Raw genomic sequence first — 19,203 nt, 5'->3', positions numbered from 1 at the left:
AGGAGTGGCAGCTTTCGTCATTCATTCCAGCATTTTAAAAAGGTGCTATATCTTAATGCTAGAATCAATGGGATACCAATCCAACCACTATCGCTCCTAATTTGCTCACAGGTATTACCCATGAAGGATTGAGAGAGACAGTGGCGAAAACCAGCCGGGTCGTGGACGCAATCAAAACACCTTTAAGTTTCCACAACTTCTGCAGCACCGCCACACGAACAGAAGGCAACAACTGTTGTCTTTCTGCGTCTGAAAGCGGCGTTCGACTCGGCCGATCACACCCGTTTGTGGCAATGCCTCGAATTTGTGCCAAACGTTTTCATCACACTTCTCCAGTCTTATTGCTCCAACACCCACTAGCACACAAAAGTTTACACAGAATATTCTCCAGAGTTTGTCATCAGTCAGGGCCGACCTTTTCTAACTTCCCTCTTCAACTACGTAGTCCAATCAAGTGTCGAGGAAACGCTCACCGTATCATTCGCCCTTTTCCAAGGAGGACCTTAAAGACGATATCATGTTACGTGGTTCAGATTCTGCCCAGGCACACTAGATAATGTTGCCATGCGATTCGGTAAGCGATTTGCACTTTCAAGGTGTAAAGTGCTGCCACAAGATCGGTCGGGTCATGGTATGAAAATCACCACAGATTTACCTATCTGGGTAGGTGCATCGGTTAGGATAGCAGTACTTCTGACTAAGTGAATGCAGGAATGGCTAGAGTTCGGTCTGCTTTCTTTCAAACAAAACACCTCTGGGGTTGACGTGATAATCTGTCGATGAAATTGCATCGTGTTGCTTTACAGCTGAAGCATGGCTACAGTAAAATGAGGGCAAAAGAAGAGTTTGCCTTGAAAATCGGTACTTAAGAATTCATCGTAGCACCCTTTCAGGTCCGAGCTGCCATGCCACACGAAGAAGGCAAGAGGGCTGGGATACTGCCAGGTCGCCCAAGCCTAGACAGGGGAAGTCGAGTGGCAGAGGTCGGGCTCGAACCACGGACCTTCTGGTCAGTAAATTCGCGCTCCATCTCGGCCCCCCCCCCCCGGTACTTACGAAGCATTGCATATGTATTGTTAAAACGTCGGAGTAGTGACAAAAATGCTGCTTGTATAACTGAGAAGTTGCTTCGGCTGCATTAGCTTCGCTGGGACGGTCGGGTGCTCCTTACTCCGTATCGTATGCTCATACAAGCACCGACTGGAAAATATCACAATGCACGATCTGCAGGCGGAGTATGAAAACATAACCGGGCGTCTTGGCTGAATTGGTACATGCCGTCTGCTAGTTCTGGACACCGAAGACTCACTACATCAGTAGTTGGAGGCATTCACCAACATGGCGATGTTGCATTTGTTCTCTTGTTATTAATCGTTAACCCGCTGTTCTTTTTTGTTTGTTTTTCCGCATTCCCTCTATTCGATATTGTCCGCTGTCATAAGCTGCGGCGACCCGACCCATCATGCACATGGCTCGCGGTTGTCAACTTAGATTGTAGTGCTGAGTGAAGCTCTCAAGTGAGGCACATGCCGCTCCAACGATCACAAACAGTTCGGCTGCGTAATTCAGGCGATGAAAGCATCGTAATTAACTAGTTTTTGTGTGAAACATTATCGTTCGCAACAACTCAGGGACGCATTTGAGTCTCCCAAATGAGTGTGGGACTTCGCACACAAACACTACTTGACAAAGTATAGTGATCGAGTGAGAAACGGATTTTGACAAAATGAATCGTTTCACCAAGCATAGACGAAGTTTTTCGACCATGAAGTGCAAGCAAAGCAAAACTGGTGAACGGATTATCCGTGGAACCGATTAGTTTCTGTGGGAATAAGATAGAGGCACAGTTTTTGTCGGATGGGGTACAAAAAACTCGGCATCCGTGTAAAAACTTACCTTGTCCAGACCGGTTAGTTGATTTGTTGTTGTGAAGACTAGGCCGACTGTACACGCTTTGAACTCGACTGGACCTCCGAGAGGCAGGCCGATCACTGCGACCTGGTTCGTTTACTTCCTGTACAGACTGTGATAAGTGCATCGAAGCGGAACGATCTCGGGCAGTATAGCTGGGACGCATATTGGTTGTGATGATCGCCTGATCTATCGACTCGCTCAGTCGGTTTTTTTGTCGTGGACGCGAACCCGAGTTGGTCCGCATGTCAATGACTGAGGAGGCCAGCATGTTACGAGTTCGTGACGTCGCGCTACCTGCGCTCAGTCGTGACTGGGGTGGATTTGGATGCGCGCTAGCAGTGTTGAAATTCACTGCATGGGATGAACGAGACGACTCTTCGTGAGAGGTTCGAGAACGTCCGATAGCTGCACGATGATTGGTAGGTGTGTTAGGACCCGCGGAAGCAGTTTCGCCCCGGGTGGGGGATATAGATGAACGAAGTTCAGCCTCCGCTACGGCCTCTTTGCAAGCTCGAATACGCGCGACGAGGTCCTGCGGAAGATAGCACAACTCTAGAAAAATAAGAAAACGGGGGTCAGAAAATGTCATAACACCGAATATGGATTTGGAAGATACTTGTAGGCACCGAAAGGGTGCTACAGCTGAACGACGCAGGTCTCCTTCAGCTCAGAGCACTGAAAAGGGCGTCAGAGCTGAACTAGTTGATTTACACGTACGTGCTGCCCCTTCCCTCAGGAATGTGCTTACCGGAGGAGAGTGGAACAGCTAGTTCTTGAAATTATATACATCAGAGATGGTCCAAACAAGATTGCGGCTCGGTTGCTGTAGAAGAAACGTATTTACTACGCAAGTGTTAGTCTCTAATAGAAAAGTGCGGTGTATGGTTTGTCGGAGAACTAGCAAGTGTGCAAGTCATTGTTCACGGACTTCGTACATGTATATGAACACCGCTGATTGCGTACAAGGCAGCGCTACAGACACGCATAGCAAATCCTGCTCTGTGCAGTCATGGCTACTGATCAACGCCAATGACGGTTGGGCGTAACAGTGCCATCCCGATGCACAGTCTAACTGGGGGAGACAATGGAGCGCAATTTCGATCACCCGTCAATGTCTTCTCGCCAACTCTAGGGACACAAAGCAACACAACTGAGTGCCGTATTCCTGTCGCTTTCAACCCTATTTCGGCAATTGCTATAGCTTAGAGGAATTATGACCCGTTTTAACCCCAAGGGCCGAACGAGCGGTAGCATAGCAGTTGCGGATCACTGACGAAACCAATAAGCGCTTAGATGGACGGTGGAACCAGGGTTTTCAGCAGCAGGCTGCGAAGGGGAGCGGAATCACGTTCACGGCCCGGGACAGCAAAGCATGTACACCGCTGTTAAAGGATTTCGATGAAAGAGAAAGTGGGGTTCAGTGGCTGCCCAGGACTAACCAGGGTAATCGTGTTGGGGCAACAAAGAGGACTGTTCAGACGAGAGCGATATGAATAGGTCGGTGGGAGCGACCGATCTGTTTGGCCACAGAAGCTCAGGATTAATCCAAACGCACATGCAAACAAGGAGCTATGGTAATAAGTGGAAGTGACCCATAGGGTGAAAGAAAGATCAGTAGTATCCACGAAGGAGATCGCTAGCTGTCAAAATTCACAAATTTGAATTCACACAAAACCTATTTGAACGTCTACTCTTCAATGAAGTTAGCAAAACTACTGGCCGTTGGCTACGGGAACATTGTAATTCTCTTTTATGGACGTAAAGAGGTACCCCACATTTTTTAGGGAAGCTCCCGGATCCGAGAGAATTCACAGTTAACATCGAGGGTTACAGAAATTTGAGGCTAGAATGTGTTGTGGGGTTCTGTGGGTGTAAATTGCAAAAACCTAGCAGCCGAACCAGAGATAAAACATCTTGACCTACCAGATTCGGTGAATTCTGTGGGAAATTGCGGTGCAGGTTTGCCACTGGGCAAATGCCCTGTGGCATTGGGTGGATGACCGGGTGGTGGGAAAATCAAATCTGCGAAAAAGCTATCCGCCAGTATATCGGCAGCACTCGAACGGACCTGAGGACTGTAGACCAGCAACTTTCGGAGGACGGAAAAGGCTGAGTCATTGGTACGATGCCGGATAAGCTGGAATAAATTCACGGCGTGAGAAGGGTGAGAAAGTGAGCACAAGTTTCGACATCGGGGAAAACCAAGTTTAAAAGCATCAATCTGTGAATGAAATTACCGCACCAGCAGTGAAACTGGATACTGGTATTTGGGCTGGATTTACAGCTAGTTGAGGAAATGGATGTCGGTCTGTTCTCGAGGTTAGCTGTCGGTTCGCATACGTTGCGGCGAGCACGCCAACATCCACCTCATCAAATACCGGACACCTGAACTTTACAGACCTCTTCGATTGTGCGCGAAATTTCCACCGTTCCCAGCTAGAACAAGTGGGGAAAGCAGTCAATGGTTTGAGTTGGATCATGTGGCTACCAGTTGCCAGCAGATAGCTTCAATTGAAGATCGCCGTTAAGTCTGAGATGCCCAATTCCGATTATGGCATCAGGCGAGTTCGTCTATCAATTCACTTTCTCTCAAGACAGTCACCCAGGTGATCCTCTTTAACAAGGTTCTGCGGATCAAGCACATCGAGCCCGTCTGGTTGGAAAGCTAATGGATATGCGTAAGCAAGCTGATGATGATGAGAACGTGGTGGATAAAAGGAAGAGTGAAAGCCGCGCACTCATCTCTCAAGATTCCCTGTTCAACTCATCTTACTCGATCAAACGAACACTGGATATTGTCAAGGTCAACAGCTCTTATTGATGGGAGAAAAACAATCCGTTCAGTTCAGTTCAGCGTTTTAGCTCACAAATCGTGCAGTATTCGTTCACCGAGCACAGGGAGAATGGGGTAAAGACAGCTACACGTTGCACGCGATAAACCGATCAGTTCACTGACATCAAATGGCTCTGTATATCAGGCATGACAGGGCGTGAGAACCGTGCAGCGAAGGCGGACGCTTTGATGCAAGACCACCATCGGCTGCATGACACAGCCATACTTGCAATCCACTTCCGGGGAAACGGTAGTTACGGACGTGGTTGAGTTGACTAGTAGGGTTTTCATGGTTCGTTGACACATCATAGACTAACAGCACCGGGTCTTCTCCATCCGATACAAAGCTGGGAGAAAGTTGTACGAGGCAAGCACTCCTCTGGCATAAGAAGTACGCGACCTAAGTAGCGTAACCTTGAGCTCAAGATACCTCACTCGTTAAGGCGCGAATTTACTGACCGGATGGTCTGCGGTCCGAACCCACCCCGACATCTCGACCACTCCTGTTCAGGCTTAGACAATCTGACAGCATCTCAGTCCTCATGCTTTCTTCGGGTGGCAGCTAGGCATTGAAAGGGTACTACAGCTGAACGGTTGTATTTACTTATGACCAGCTGATCTGTTCCGAAAATCATCTGGTACGCTCCAACATAACTGACCTGATGTCCCCATTAGACGCGAGCAACGCTTCGGAGGCACCTATGGTCAAACACAGTCTTTGAAGGTTTTCCACACACAGTGGCTACGTCTCCTCCGGTCATCCTACCACATTTGGAACAAGAACAGAGCGTCCGGACGGTGATTACAGCCTTCAAAAGGGCGAGTAAAAATATCATGCAAAGACCACAGTGGCATCAGCCGTATAATATGAGACGCTCTCCAGTATTACCTTGAGTATGTCGGCCGATTACCACAAGAGGCAAATGCGAGGGAACCAAGCTATGTTTCGCTCCGAGCCGGGACTTAACTGGCCACATCATCACTTTGAAACAGGCGCTCTTTAAAAACGACTAGCAGTGACAGGTTTTCTTGATCTGAAGGCTCCGTTTGACTTTGTCGATCACCCAGGAATTACGGTAGTGTCGTACCGTGACCAAATGCGTCTCTTCTATGTATGGTAGGTACCAGGTGGTCAAGTAAGCCCGCTAACTAGCGCCCTTCCATTCAAACGACCCCCTCTTCAATACAATCGTGCAGCTGTCCACGGGACTCGCAGGTGTCAGTCTATTCGTCCCTCCACGGCACGACCAATTCTCTAATACTAGCAAATTGGTTTGGATGTAACGAGATTGTAATAGAGGATGTACTGCATCTGTAAAAATACGATATAAAAACTGACAAGAGAGCAGTCCAAAGGGGTCTTTTTTGGTTGTTTTAGACGTGTCCATTTTGAAGCCGTGGGGAGTGGACTGTGAGAATTATTATAAAACCTAATTCACAGCATCACCGCGATTCATTAAAAAAAACATGGTGCTTAGACTATTCAATAACAGAACGGCTTCTGGTTCAAAGTGTATAGAATACCATGCTCTCGCTAAGGAAAACAACTCCATCGACGATTTCCTTGATATTTTTATTTGTAGTTCTTTTCATTAGATTGTCCCATCCTTAGCTGTTTGGTGGACTCGAGGACTTTGGTCAACGAACCTAGAATGAACTCATTGGAGGTCAGAAATCAACTGAGTAGAAGCACACAACAGGGAGTGACGTCAAAAACGAATACTCACCTTTTCCCAAGGACAGCCACTGATATTGGGAAATTTGAATTCACTGTACTGTGGATTCATCTCTAAAATCTGTTCGGGAGTCGGTGTGCCCAAGACTTTGATGATCTCCACCAGCTGATCCACGCCTGAACCACGGGAAAGAGGGGGACGACCAAGAAGCAGCTCACCGATAACACAACCAGCAGACCACATATCTGGAACACATGACATTCGGTAATTACCGTGTTACAGAGGGGTTGAAAGGCGCCCGAGCACGAGCTGAAATGCCTAACGAAACACTTTTAGTAATCAGAGGGAATATGGTTAGTAGCCTTCGGCATCATTCTGTCAGCCACCTTTCTTTGCTAAACTAGAATAAATTTGCCTGGGGTTTTTCAAGTGTTACACGACCGAGAGCAGCTTGCTTGGGCAAGGTGCTGCCTACGCAGGATCTCTTTGAGCCGAAAGCTAGATGTTCACGTACAGACTTCCGAGTAAGGTTTGCTGCGTTGATAAACTCTCCTAAAAGCAGATCGATGGGAACCCACAATCTTGATGAAAATGTTCGAACGAATACTCTCGTTCTGGAGTCTCAGTCGGTTGGTTTTACCTATGTGCACTCGTAGCAACGCTAGTCGGTGAACCTTCTTCAGAGGTTGAAAAACTGTACCAGGATGACGTAATACACATTCCGACGGAGGCTTCTATGCATATGCATTGTCGAAAAATGACTACACTCGCACACGTGAGAGTTGCTGGCAGAATCCAATGTGACAAGAAGTCGTCAGCAATGAACAAATTGGCACTGTATGATTTATAGGCATCAGTCAGGGGTGATGGGTTTTAATTGCGAAGCTGACGGGAACAGAGAGAGAGTAAGAGCCTCCTTCGAGAAAGACTGTATCGAACCAACTGGAACAGCGGCGAAAAATAAAATAGAAAATACCCCGTAAGTGTTTTCACTGGCAACGATTCACATGTACCAAAGTCCGAACGGTTTTCGGAATGAAATGATTAATTCCAAAGTCAAAACACCCGCCTCAGGTCGTGAGAGACAGTTGCCACTCGTATGTTTGCTCAGCGACAGACGACTCAATGTAGGGAGCATCAGTACTGGACTTAATGCTTCTATAACACGTTGCCAAGCGATTTTAAGACAGTCCTGTTATGGTGAATAGAACAAAAGGGAACTAACGAAGTCTAGTGTTAACCGACATTCCAAGATACTCAGGACAAAAAAAAACAAGAAGGGTCGACAGATAAGGGTTGCAAAGCCTAGATGTAGTCTTTGGAATTTCCACTTGTGTACAAGCTACTGTGATTTGCCTTGATGGCGGTTGAGCGAACCGCGGGCGAGATGGACCAAGTGGTTAGAGCGCGAATTTACTGACCGGAAGGTTCGTGGTTCGAACCCGATCTCTGCCTCTCGACTTCCCCTGTCTAGGCTTGGGCGACCTGGCAGTATCCCTGCCCTCGTGCCTCCTTCGTGTGGCATGGCAGCTAGGCACCGAAAGGGTGCTACAGCTATACGATTTAGTTGAGCGAACCATTCCCCGCGGTTAGGAAACTGCTTCGCAACAGGAAACTTTCCCCAGTGCAATCAACCTCAAGTGAAATAAATCCTTTGGTCACTTCCAACAGAAATCCCAGTAACTCTCCCGCCAAATGCCTGGTGCTAATAGCCATGTTGCTAATTTACTATCGTTCGCCATCACTGACAGAAGCATCATATGAGAACATCGGTACATCACCGCCATGCAACCATGTCAATTAATTTGAATCAAGCCTAATGATCAGAAGAAATGAGGCAGGGACAGAGACCTAGGGTTGACCTGCAATAANAGGCAGGGAAAGAGATCTAGGGTTGACCTGCAATAAACGTCGAAGGTACCCAGTCCGATAGTCTGGCCACAAACTGACAGCATGAATGATACCGGCCAGCGGCCGTATCGTTCGGTGCCTCCAGCCGAGCACAGGGAGGGTCACATGGACCAAAGCCAGGAAGGCGAACAGCACCAACGGCACCTAAACCTTTCACAGCATCACTTATGCCCCCCCCCCATCAAATTATGTCTATCTCTAGTTCTCCACTACTCCGAATTAGGCACGGAGAACAACACTCGAAAGGCGGTAACTCGGTATGGGTAACACCTAGTCCAGCTTGCAGTGTTGGATCATCATCATCAAAGACAGCAACATCAGTGCTGGCACTGATGGCCTATGTCAAGCATACTGAGGTGCCTACACCTCCAACCGCCCAATCAGACAATCTGGAAAGAAACTGACAGTACGAACGCCACTGACATCGACTAGCCCCCGTTTCTTGCATAGGCGCGCATCTTAAGCGCCGCTGAAAGGCGCAAATGGGAGTGGTAACAAACAGTTATATGATCCAATCAACACAAATATTTCAAAACAGGCGACAACTAGTGGTTGACCCACACCATTTATAGCTAGTGACGATGTGGAGGTTAGCTGGGATGCCGGGGAACGCCACGTGGCCCAGAGGCTTTGGTTGTTTTGTTCAGATGTAGCACCCTTCCGGTGCCTAACTGCCGTGCCACCCGAAAGAAGCAAGAGGGCTAGGATACTGTCAGGTTTGAACCATGGACGGTAAATCCGCGCCCCAACCAATTGGTCATCCCGTTGTGGTGTAAGCAGATATAGTAAACAGACAGCGAGTATCGGAGGATTTACGGGATAATTTCACAGACGTTGCCAAGCAAACAGCACAGAGGCGACTATCAAAGGGCAAATACTCAACCAGAGACCCATCAGCTCGGTGGCTAAGATCAACACCAACCCCAGAACCATACGCAGCGCCTTGCGTTTTGAATCCTCGTTTCAGACAGGCAGCACACATAGACAGAAGGCGAGTCCAGAGTACGCAAAAGAGCATTCCGGCTTGCTTCAGAGTGCGAATGTCAAACACCGCCAGATGAACTGAGTAATAGGGTCTGAAGGATAGTTTCGAAGCACCTGTGGTCGTGCCGGCAGCTAATAACAATGGGCGCCGAAGGGATCTGTCAGTCCTTTAGAATGTCGATATCAAAACGGCAGGGGGGGGGGAGAAGAGTGAATGCATGATAGGGAAAGAACGGAGGCCTTTTTTCCCTCACCCACCCAGTTGTAGGCAGCAAGTAAGGCTGATGGTATCACACGACGGCCGGTGTGATGTTAGGATATTCCAGAGCGTGGAATTCGTAGTTGTATGTGAGATCGAATACTTCTGGAGCGTCCAAACTCAGACAAGAGGATGATTATAATTCTCAACCAAAGTCTTTGGCATGAGAACGTCATAGCAGTCTAAATTTTGAAGGGGTAAGTCACTACCAATCTTCCAACCCCCAACTTAGAGGACCAGAAGACCTCGGACCAGTGACTAACACGGTATGAAAGCTCTGTGTGTATCAAGCGAAAAAAACTCTCCAGTATAGTTCGCACAAATGGTCACAGCGCTGTAAGGTCCAGTCTCCTTGTGACGGGACTTTTCCAGTCAACACACACTGAAGCCAACGGAGCTCGTAAACAAGATTAATTAAAGTTCGATGGTAGTATCCATCAGTAGGATTGCATTGATTTGATGGGATACTACTTGAGGGGCTTATGGAAGCTTTTACATAGCCCACTACAGGTTTGACCCTGCCTTGAAGCCCGCCGCACAGGTGCGGTCCCCGAGTTTTTATCAACCCTATTTCCCACTTGACACCAAACCAGATGTAGGAGAAAGTTGGTGCTGAGTCGCGAAACAGCGGTTTCTACGGGAAGCTCAAACGAATCTTTCGCTTTTGTTATTATTTAATCATGTGCAAACCCCGTCTTCGTATAGCTAAGTTTTGTGGGTCTTGTTCAAACCAGGAAAGGTAGCACGAAAAGTTTTCGTTCGTAACTATCCTTGTAATGGCAGATAATGATCATGCATATTCACTGTGTTGACAAAAGGTTGTGAACATAACCAATGAGACAATTTGACACGTTGCTCCATACATGTGGGCAGAGTGGGGTTTTCAATACTGCGAACGTGTTGGCACGAGTCATTGCCCCGGGGATATCGGCCCTTAGCTACCCGAAAGTCGCAAATCTTCGGTTTTCAGTGTCACTTGGGCGGCTGTTGAAAGCCACAGACGTGTGCTAAAGCAAGTGTCTCACCCCGTTTTCGAACAAGGAATTAGAATAGACCGTCCACAGAAAACGGAACAAGAATGGAATCAATCAATCAGGGAAGCTTACCGATCAGCACGGTGTAATGCGTCGCGCCGAAAATCAACTCCGGTGCCCGATAATAACGCGAACAAATGTAGGACACGTTCGCCTCTGTCGGACTGAGGATTTTGGCACTAGCGAGACGAGAAAATGGGAAAAAAGGAGATGGATGAGTGGATACTGTGAATTCACCGTTTTATTTGGAATAAAGAACCGAGGACTGGGTTGAAGCCGAGTAGTTTTGAAGCAGTATTTAATCGTGATATAACATGATTCCGAACTAAAGAAGCAAAGTTCGCAAACTGCACGAGATGCTAGTGGGCATTTGTACAGCGCGCCGTTCATACTGGTAGGCTGAAAGACGTCAAGACCAAACAAAAATTAGATGGGTTAACTCCTCCAGACCATTGTTTATAAACGCCGAAAGATGCTCGGGATTTCGGCCTCTTTGAATCTCGATCGAGGGCTGCTACCAAGATTTCGGGGATAACATTGACTGTAACGTAATAAGTCGGAGTTGAACTATCGCGGAAGATCAATGGAGCAGTAAGACGATGGACGGCGATCTCTCGTACGACAATCAACTGTAGTAAAAGGGGGTCTGCGGGCAAAGTTGTACTGTTCCGAGCACAAAGCTGCCACGATGTTTGGAAGTCGAGCTTGAATGCCGCAACCGTCCTGCGAGCTATACTGGCTGGAACTCAGTTCCACAAGGTTCAACTATGCAAGGAGGATGGAAGGGGAGCAGTCAGACGAACAGCGGCGGACTTCATGCTATGTGTATTCGCACTGCGAGGTTTGAGAAAAAGGCCGAACTGTGATGGGAGTATGAAGGCAGTAAGGTGTTTCCCTCAGGCGACCAGCATACCAATATTTATGGGAGCAACAATGCTGTTTTTCACCGAGAAAGAACGGGTTAGAAAATGTCGTCACGGAAAACCACACAGCCTGATGGCCCAACAGTTGACAGTGACCGCCGCTGCATTATTCAGTAAGGTCGACTTACTTCTAACACCGAAGGGACTGGTGATGCTCAGAGAATACCTGCAGTGCGTATGCGCAGTAGAACTTAGCATCGATCTAAGCTAGCACAATTACTTTCTACAGTAAACCAACACTATACTGGTGGCGGGCATGTGGACGAAGCAGGGCAAAATGTGGGAGGAGCTACGCTAGCGGCCTTCAGTGCTGCTTATCCGATTCCTCCGGTACAGTCAAATGACCACTGGGTGTTGTTGAGATCGCCAATTCTGATCTGTGCTAGCAACTCCACACCGGCAGATAATGAGGACGGCGGCACACGTACATCCCTCAAGCACCAAATAGTGAAGAGTTTAAGGAAAGATCGAAAGCTTGGGTAGATATCGGAAGCTCAGGTGACGGAGGTTTTTGCTATGGGAAACAGGCGTGTTCCGATTAATAAGAAAACCATTCAGTTGTATGACCCTTTCGGCGCCCAACTGCCATGCCACCCGAAGGAACCACGAGGGCTGGGATACTGACAGGTTGCCCAAGCCTAGACAGGGGAAGTCAAGAAGTAGAGGTCGGGTTCGAACCACGGACCTCTTATGGGGGCTTATTAGCGGTACATATTCAGGCCGCACTGAGAAATTTGACACATGAGACGAGTACGTAGCCCCTCCTCCACCAACGCACGCGAGAGAACCTGAATTGTCAGGTCAGTCACACGGGGCAGGCCATTTTTTTATGAATGGAGAAAGATTCTGATAAAAGGCTCTAAGGCGTACATGTAGGTGTTCGAGCCGGTGCACAGAATCCCGCTTTCCATGCGTAATTGAGGGGCACGTGACCACCCCAGAAAAGGAGTGTGGCAGCAAAGGAAGTAATATTATAAACTGAAAGCCAAAAATTAAAAAAAGACGTAAACTTGGAAATCACGTGACTGAAGTGCAAGGTAAGGACTGGCCTTCATTCTACTTGAAGCATAACCAGACAATGACGGAGCTATTCAACGGGGATAACAATAAATAAATAAATCGTTCAGCTGTGGCATCCTTTCGGTGCCTAGCTGCCATGCCACCTGAAGGAAGCACGAGGGCTGGGATACTGCCAGGTTGCCCAAGTCTAGACAGGGGAAGTCGAGAAGCAGAGGTCGGGTTCGAACCACGGACCTTCCGGTCAGTAAATTCACGCTCTAACCACTTGCGTCACCTCGCCCCTATTCTAGGAGGATAGATGTAGAGCGGGTCCTCTAGGATGTGAGATCAGGTCAGACCACCTGTCCAGCACTCGCTCGGACAATGCCGGAGGCCTTGATTGAGAATCCTCAACCATATGATTGATTACAGGTTTGTGTGATGGGTCAATTTCAAATTAGCATTGTAAACCTGTAACGGGGCCAAAGCTTGTGGCTATCATGAGCGAATTATAAACACCAGCTCCGTTCCAGATTGTTTGTAAACACCATCACCAAATACTACTTGACTAGATCCATACGACACTGTCATAGCATGTCTGTTCGGTTTCAAACCGTCCTGAAACGAAATGAACTAGAAGGGTGGCTTTGCAAACGAATTTAACCAAGGAACAGGACAAGCCGTTTCCTGACTAGCAGGTTTTCCAACTAAGTTTGAGAAAATTGAAAGTGAACTGTGCGCAGTTTTTAAGCTCAAACCGCGTTTAAACTGAAGCGTAACGTTTGTTGTGGGCCATCGCATTCAGAATCATTCATATACTCCTTGGTTGAGTTTGTTTTGTCTCCCATCATGAAAAGATTGAAATAGTTTATGCAGCCGAGTTTCGTGTTGATACGTTCGTAAATTTTTGTACCCTATTCAGTTTTCCTTAGCAAGATGCAGTGGTTAGTGTTTCATACAATGGCACCAAACTGCAACAGACGCAAAATGACCAGATGCGCCTGTAGCGGACTCCCTCGTCCCTCGAAAATCATGCGCCGGTCATAAGTGGGGAACAGCTTCTAATGAAATTCTCACTGGAAAGCACACACGGCAGTGGTCATGATTGATTACAGTGGGACAGGGGGTAAAAATGGAGGCGGGGGTTGAGGAAAGAAGCGTGGCGCGGGATCGCTCGCATCACCACTTGGGCCCTGAATGCGGACCATTTATGTGTGGTGTTTCCGTCAAAATAGCAGTTGACGACAGATAGGTGCGCGTTGGTGTTGAGAGTTTGGGACCAGAAGCAGCGTTCTCAACCAAGAAAAGGCCACTCCGGGCATTCAAACTGCCAAAGTGGGTCTCATAAGCACCATAGAGTGTTGCCGCTACAAGATACCGGCGAGGTATGAGGCAACCTGCTTGGTCAAGAGACACGTAGTGTTCAGAAGCGGAGATAATCACTCACCTGCCAAAGTCACATATTTTCAGTATACCCGATTCAGGATTGATGAGCAGGTTCTGGGGCTTTATGTCCCGGTGGCAGACATCTAGGCTGTGAATATAGGCCAGGCCACGGATGAGTTGGAAGCTGTACAACTGGAAAACAGATACAAGACGGATTAAATAAAAGATGGCGACTCATCAAACAAGTGATTTATAAAAAATCCATCCGTTCCAGTTTGAAGAGAGTATTTCCCATCTCCAAAAGGATAAAAAGCCAAGCCCAGAGAGTTCACAGCGTTATTTCTCTAGCAGTGATTCCTCCAGGGGAGTATGACCATTTATGGATAACCAACAGCAAAGTCCTTTAAGGGTCGCATGGAAATCCCGACCTATGAGAGTTACAAAACGCAAGCTGAGGAACTTATGGCTTCGAAGAGGCTTGTGGCTAGACAACGACCCTGATAAATCTAGGACTGATCCTTACATCGCAATGTTCATGACTAAACAAGACTGCCACTCTACATGTGGTACTCCTTTAGTCTGTCACTAAGGCCGTCGGTCGTGATATTTACATCTGGTGTAGTATATTTGTGCGGCACGCAGTGAAACTAAAGAGTTATGGCTTGAAAGTGAATAGGGTCATGACACAACCTTCCAAGGCAAAGTATACTTAAAGGATATATCTCATGTGCCACCAGTGCTGTTACTGGAGAGCTGAGCAACACAGGTGATTGGGAATGAATTGAAAATACAATTTCGAAACTACCTCAGCATAGGACAGAAGCTGATATTCGGGTAGCAACCATGTCAAGGGGAGGTTTTTAGGATGAGTATGCGGGAGTTCGTGGGACCGTTTCTGATTTGGAGGGTGATTAGAGATCCCGATAGAAACACCTCGTTAGGCGACGGAGAATGAAGGACGGTTATTAACATGTCAACACTGCGAGACCAGCGAACACTTAGTTACACACTGTACACGTAAACTTCACAATTGTTGCGTAATCACCCGCAATCTGATACAATTCAGCTCAGTTGTATACATGCATCTCCGAAGTGAGGGAGTCCAAAAGTCTGCTTTCTTTCGAGAGAAACAAGGGTGTTGCAATAGCAAGTAAATGAAGACATCATGATTGATACCAAATGAAACCCTACCAAAAAGTTTTTGAGGTCCTTAAAAGGAAACGCACGCAGTATTTATAGTCCTGGGCTAGAGAGCGACGAAGCACAGGAGTGTAGACTTACTTTGACCAGAGCCAGAGGTATTACCTGTCGTATTCGCCAGTAGTGTTTGATTAAGCGACTAAGAGTTTGCGGTATGAATTCTTGGACAAGATTCAGGTAGGTCTCATTTGGTTTCTGAATAAAAATAGTAAGTGTAAGAACTTCCAAAATGAGGCTCACCGATGAGGAAACGGAATAAAAGTAATAGTACAAAGTCACAACGTTTGTGTGGTGCATTTCTTTCAATATTTGTAATTCTCGATTCTGGAAGATGGTCAGATTAAAGTGGACGCCACACAACTAGGTCACCTTGTATCGTTCGTCCTGGAGCACTTTTTTGATTGCAACTTCTCGATCCTCGCCAACGCACAGAGTCGCCGAGTAGACTACTCCAAAAGAACCGGTGCCGATCACCTTCACGTTTCCATAGCTAATGCGCGCCGTTGCACCCGAGGGGACATGGACCGCATCCACAATGACCTCGCCTTGCTCTGAAGATCAATACGAGAACGACTTATTAACTAATGTGACAAAAATGTAGTTGAACTGGAAGCAACATTCGGAACATTCAAGCATAACGGGCATCTGTGAGAGGGGACAGATACCAACACAGAAATAATAGCAAATGAAACCGGGGTTTTGGATGAACTTGAGGTTTTGTAATATTTGCCATGAACATCGAGAAGATTACGCATATTGGTGTTACTTGATGATATCTGATCCAAGCCAATCACTCTAAAGAACCGTTTACAATCAGTAACGATTAAAGCTAGAGATGAGACGAGATGCGACCGGGGAATCTGCGTCCTCGGTGATCTTCAACGGATAGCATATGATATCCGATATACGGGTCTGATAGCTTTGAAGGCGATTCAGGTTAATGAACTAAATTTTCTGTTACCTGAATCAAACTAGGAGGGGTTAAGTAAAGCTGGGGATGTCAATAAAAAGTTTCACCCAGACTTTTTGTACTGTTCTTCCAAATCGCACGATGCTAACCTGTTGACCTATGACACATTGGAGGTGACAGAACAGCATGCTTTTCGACAGGTGATACAGTATATCATACAGTACGGTGATTTGCGGAGATCGAGGTTTAGAAACTCAGGTATCAGACGCACAATAGACTACCTCATAACAAACTTGAGATAGCCCCAGCTACGGTCGTGATACGTCCTTGGTTGAATAACTGAGAATTTCCGAAACCCTCAATCTACGGTTATCATATGAAAAAGCCATAGTAATTAAGTGTCGTTATGTACAAGTGATGTTTTGCTGTCGGTGACGATGATGGTGGTGACTTGAAACAAGCACCTCTTGATATTCAAAAATTCTCAAGGGCGGTCGAATAGATTCGAGCTTTTTTGAGTTCGTGCGTCGGTTTTAGTAAACAAATACAGCGAAACTATCTCAACCAACGGAGAAGTTTGACAGCTGCCCAAATGTGGTGTAGTGTCAATGTAAACTCCGTTCCGTCATATCACCTAATCAGGTGGGGCTAGGATTGTTCGCAGAGGTGAAATCAGCAAAAGTGACGCTACTAGTCACTCTCTAAGTCTGAAACGGAAAAAATATTTATTTGATCATGTGGTAAAAAGTTGCCTACAAAAGCTTCACTTCAGCGGCGTCGTCACCTCGGCAGCACACAGCTGATTGTGACGAAATCTTACCGCGGTGTGACGATCGCGCACCACCGTAATCCACTGAATCTACACTTGGAGGTGTACACGTATTTACTCACAGAGCCTTTCATTCCAGGGTGGTCAAGTTACAGGATGGACTAGATGCCTCTTGGCCCTTCGACTGGCAACTTGCAAACGTAGGCTATTCTGAAGGTCTTAAACCAACCGCCGCTGCCTTGTGACTAGGCTTTTAGCCAAAGGTGATGGCTGAGGACCTTATTCGTCCTCCTGTCCAGGTTTAAGAGCCCTGGCAGTATTCCAGCGTTAGTACAACCACTTGATAACAAAATATAAAAAGGCGTTCAGCTGCAACACGTTTTCGGTGCCTGGTGGCCATGCCGTCCAAAAGAAGTACAAGAGCTGAGATACTGTGTACAGCGAAACTATCTCAACCAACGGAGAAGTTTGACAGCTGCCCAAATGTGGTGTAGTGTCAATGTAAACTCCGTTCCGTCATATCACCTAATCAGGTGGGGCTAGGATTGTTCGCAGAGGTGAAATCAGCAAAAGTGACGCTACTAGTCACTCTCTAAGTCTGAAACGGAAAAAATATTTATTTGATCATGTGGTAAAAAGTTGCCTACAAAAGCTTCACTTCAGCGGCGTCGTCACCTCGGCAGCACACAGCTGATTGTGACGAAATCTTACCGCGGTGTGACGATCGCGCACCACCGTAATCCACTGAATCTACACTTGGAGGTGTACACGTATTTACTCACAGAGCCTTTCATTCCAGGGTGGTCAAGTTACAGGATGGACTAGATGCCTCTTGGCCCTTCGACTGGCAACTTGCAAACGTAGGCTATTCTGAAGGTCTTAAACCAACCGCCGCTGCCTTGTGACTAGGCTTTTAGCCAAAGGTGATGGCTGAGGACCTTATTCGTCCTCCTGTCCAGGTTTAAGAGCCCTGGCAGTATTCCAGCGTTAGTACAACCACTTGATAACAAAATATAAAAAGGCGTTCAGCTGCAACACGTTTTCGGTGCCTGGTGGCCATGCCGTCCAAAAGAAGTACAAGAGCTGAGTGTGAGTGAGGAGCAGTCGAGATGCTGGGGTTGGGTTCGAACAGCGGGTATTCCGGTCAGTAAGTCCGCACCTTAACGACTATCTCATACAACCACATATAACCTCATTCCACATCGGCCGTCCCACCAGTCGAGTCGCCTTATTTCTTGCATAAAACTGGGCTGGTAAGCGAAAGTAGGCCACCGCAGACGTCTGTCGCTTTTCATCATCCATTAATCGCTCTCTCCCACCTACCCACACCCCATCAACGATATCTTCGTGGGCCCATTGGGAAGGATTGAAAGATCAGTCCGCCATCCGTTGCCGTTTGTTGCGAAGTTTACAGTTAACTCGGCCACCAACGCTGTAGACACTTCGAAATCACGCGTCAAACCCAGGTTGACCTGGCAGTCTCCAAACTTCGCAGTCAGGAACAGATTGGACAACAGGCTGCTCCTACATGTATGTTGGATTTCAATTCTCCGAGCTGTCTCACTGAAACGAGGATTCCAGACCCCGTTGGGGTTGTTAAACGATCTACCCATCAGTTTATTCCTGCTTCCGGTTGTGCAATCCTGATGATTCTGAAGCCGCTGCGGCTGATTGAGCCACCCAGGTGAAGGGTCTCTGCTTGAATGGTTCCCCGTTGAAAGTCGCTTCTGTGAAGTTCCTTCGACAACTTCTGTAAGGCACCAATAAACGCTGCCGGTTCAATGTAGCCGCTTACGCCCAAAACTGTAGTTCTGATACGTCTGAGTATTTTAACCCCTCCCCATTTTTTTGAACTGCTCACTCTGAGGCATTCTTCTTAGAGTTAACTAGTACCCCTTTCTATATGAAAGTTATGCAAACTTAGCGCTCTTTAATGTGTAAATTTGTGTATTCCTGTAAGTGATCGATTTGAGTTTGTGGCTGGCCTGCAGTTCGAGGACACCAAGTGGCCACGGGGTTTCGGCTATTTCGGAAGTTAGTACTGCATAAAACCAGACATCTATCAACTTGCCACTTGTGAGACTCCTTCACAGACGTTGCCAGACAAACTGCACAGAGGCGACTATCAACAGGTATCCAGTCGAGTAGGGATACTTCCGCCCGGTGACTTAGCACAATACCAACCCCTGCACATCCCGCCGCAGCAGCTTCTGGATCACCAGAGGTGCGGAGCCGGAAGCGAGTAGAGACTGATAGGGCAGTTAGCTCAATAACTGTGCTTGCATCTTGAATTCTCGTTTCTGAGACACAGCACACATCAATGCCAAGCGAGTCCAGTGTGAGTGCAAGAGCAGCTTGTTGTCCTGCTTGCTTCAGAGTGCGAACATTGAAAGCGGCCAGATAGA

At 47.3% G+C, this 19,203-nt stretch overlaps 1 protein-coding gene across 1 annotated transcript in view; it reads right to left on the bottom strand.

Moving 5' to 3' along the window:
• Window positions 1–19,203, bottom strand: part of T265_05234 (hypothetical protein) — a gene marked incomplete at both ends in the record, with an annotated part of 36,598 nt that overhangs the window by 13,192 nt on the left and 4,203 nt on the right. Inside the window, 8 exons of the mRNA XM_009170189.1 lie at window positions 1,897–2,466; window positions 3,838–4,051; window positions 6,475–6,668; window positions 8,323–8,478; window positions 10,684–10,790; window positions 13,981–14,111; window positions 15,201–15,443; window positions 15,489–15,670. Of these exons, the coding sequence (XP_009168453.1) occupies window positions 1,897–2,466; window positions 3,838–4,051; window positions 6,475–6,668; window positions 8,323–8,478; window positions 10,684–10,790; window positions 13,981–14,111; window positions 15,201–15,443; window positions 15,489–15,670 (1,797 nt within the window). The remainder of the gene's footprint in view (window positions 1–1,896; window positions 2,467–3,837; window positions 4,052–6,474; window positions 6,669–8,322; window positions 8,479–10,683; window positions 10,791–13,980; window positions 14,112–15,200; window positions 15,444–15,488; window positions 15,671–19,203) is intronic.

The sequence above is a fragment of the Opisthorchis viverrini genome (assembly GCF_000715545.1).
Source record: "Opisthorchis viverrini unplaced genomic scaffold opera_v5_95, whole genome shotgun sequence".
Taxonomy (NCBI): domain Eukaryota; kingdom Metazoa; phylum Platyhelminthes; class Trematoda; order Opisthorchiida; family Opisthorchiidae; genus Opisthorchis; species Opisthorchis viverrini.
Note: the sequence above shows the minus strand (reverse complement) of the source record. Positions and strands in the feature narration are given on the sequence as shown.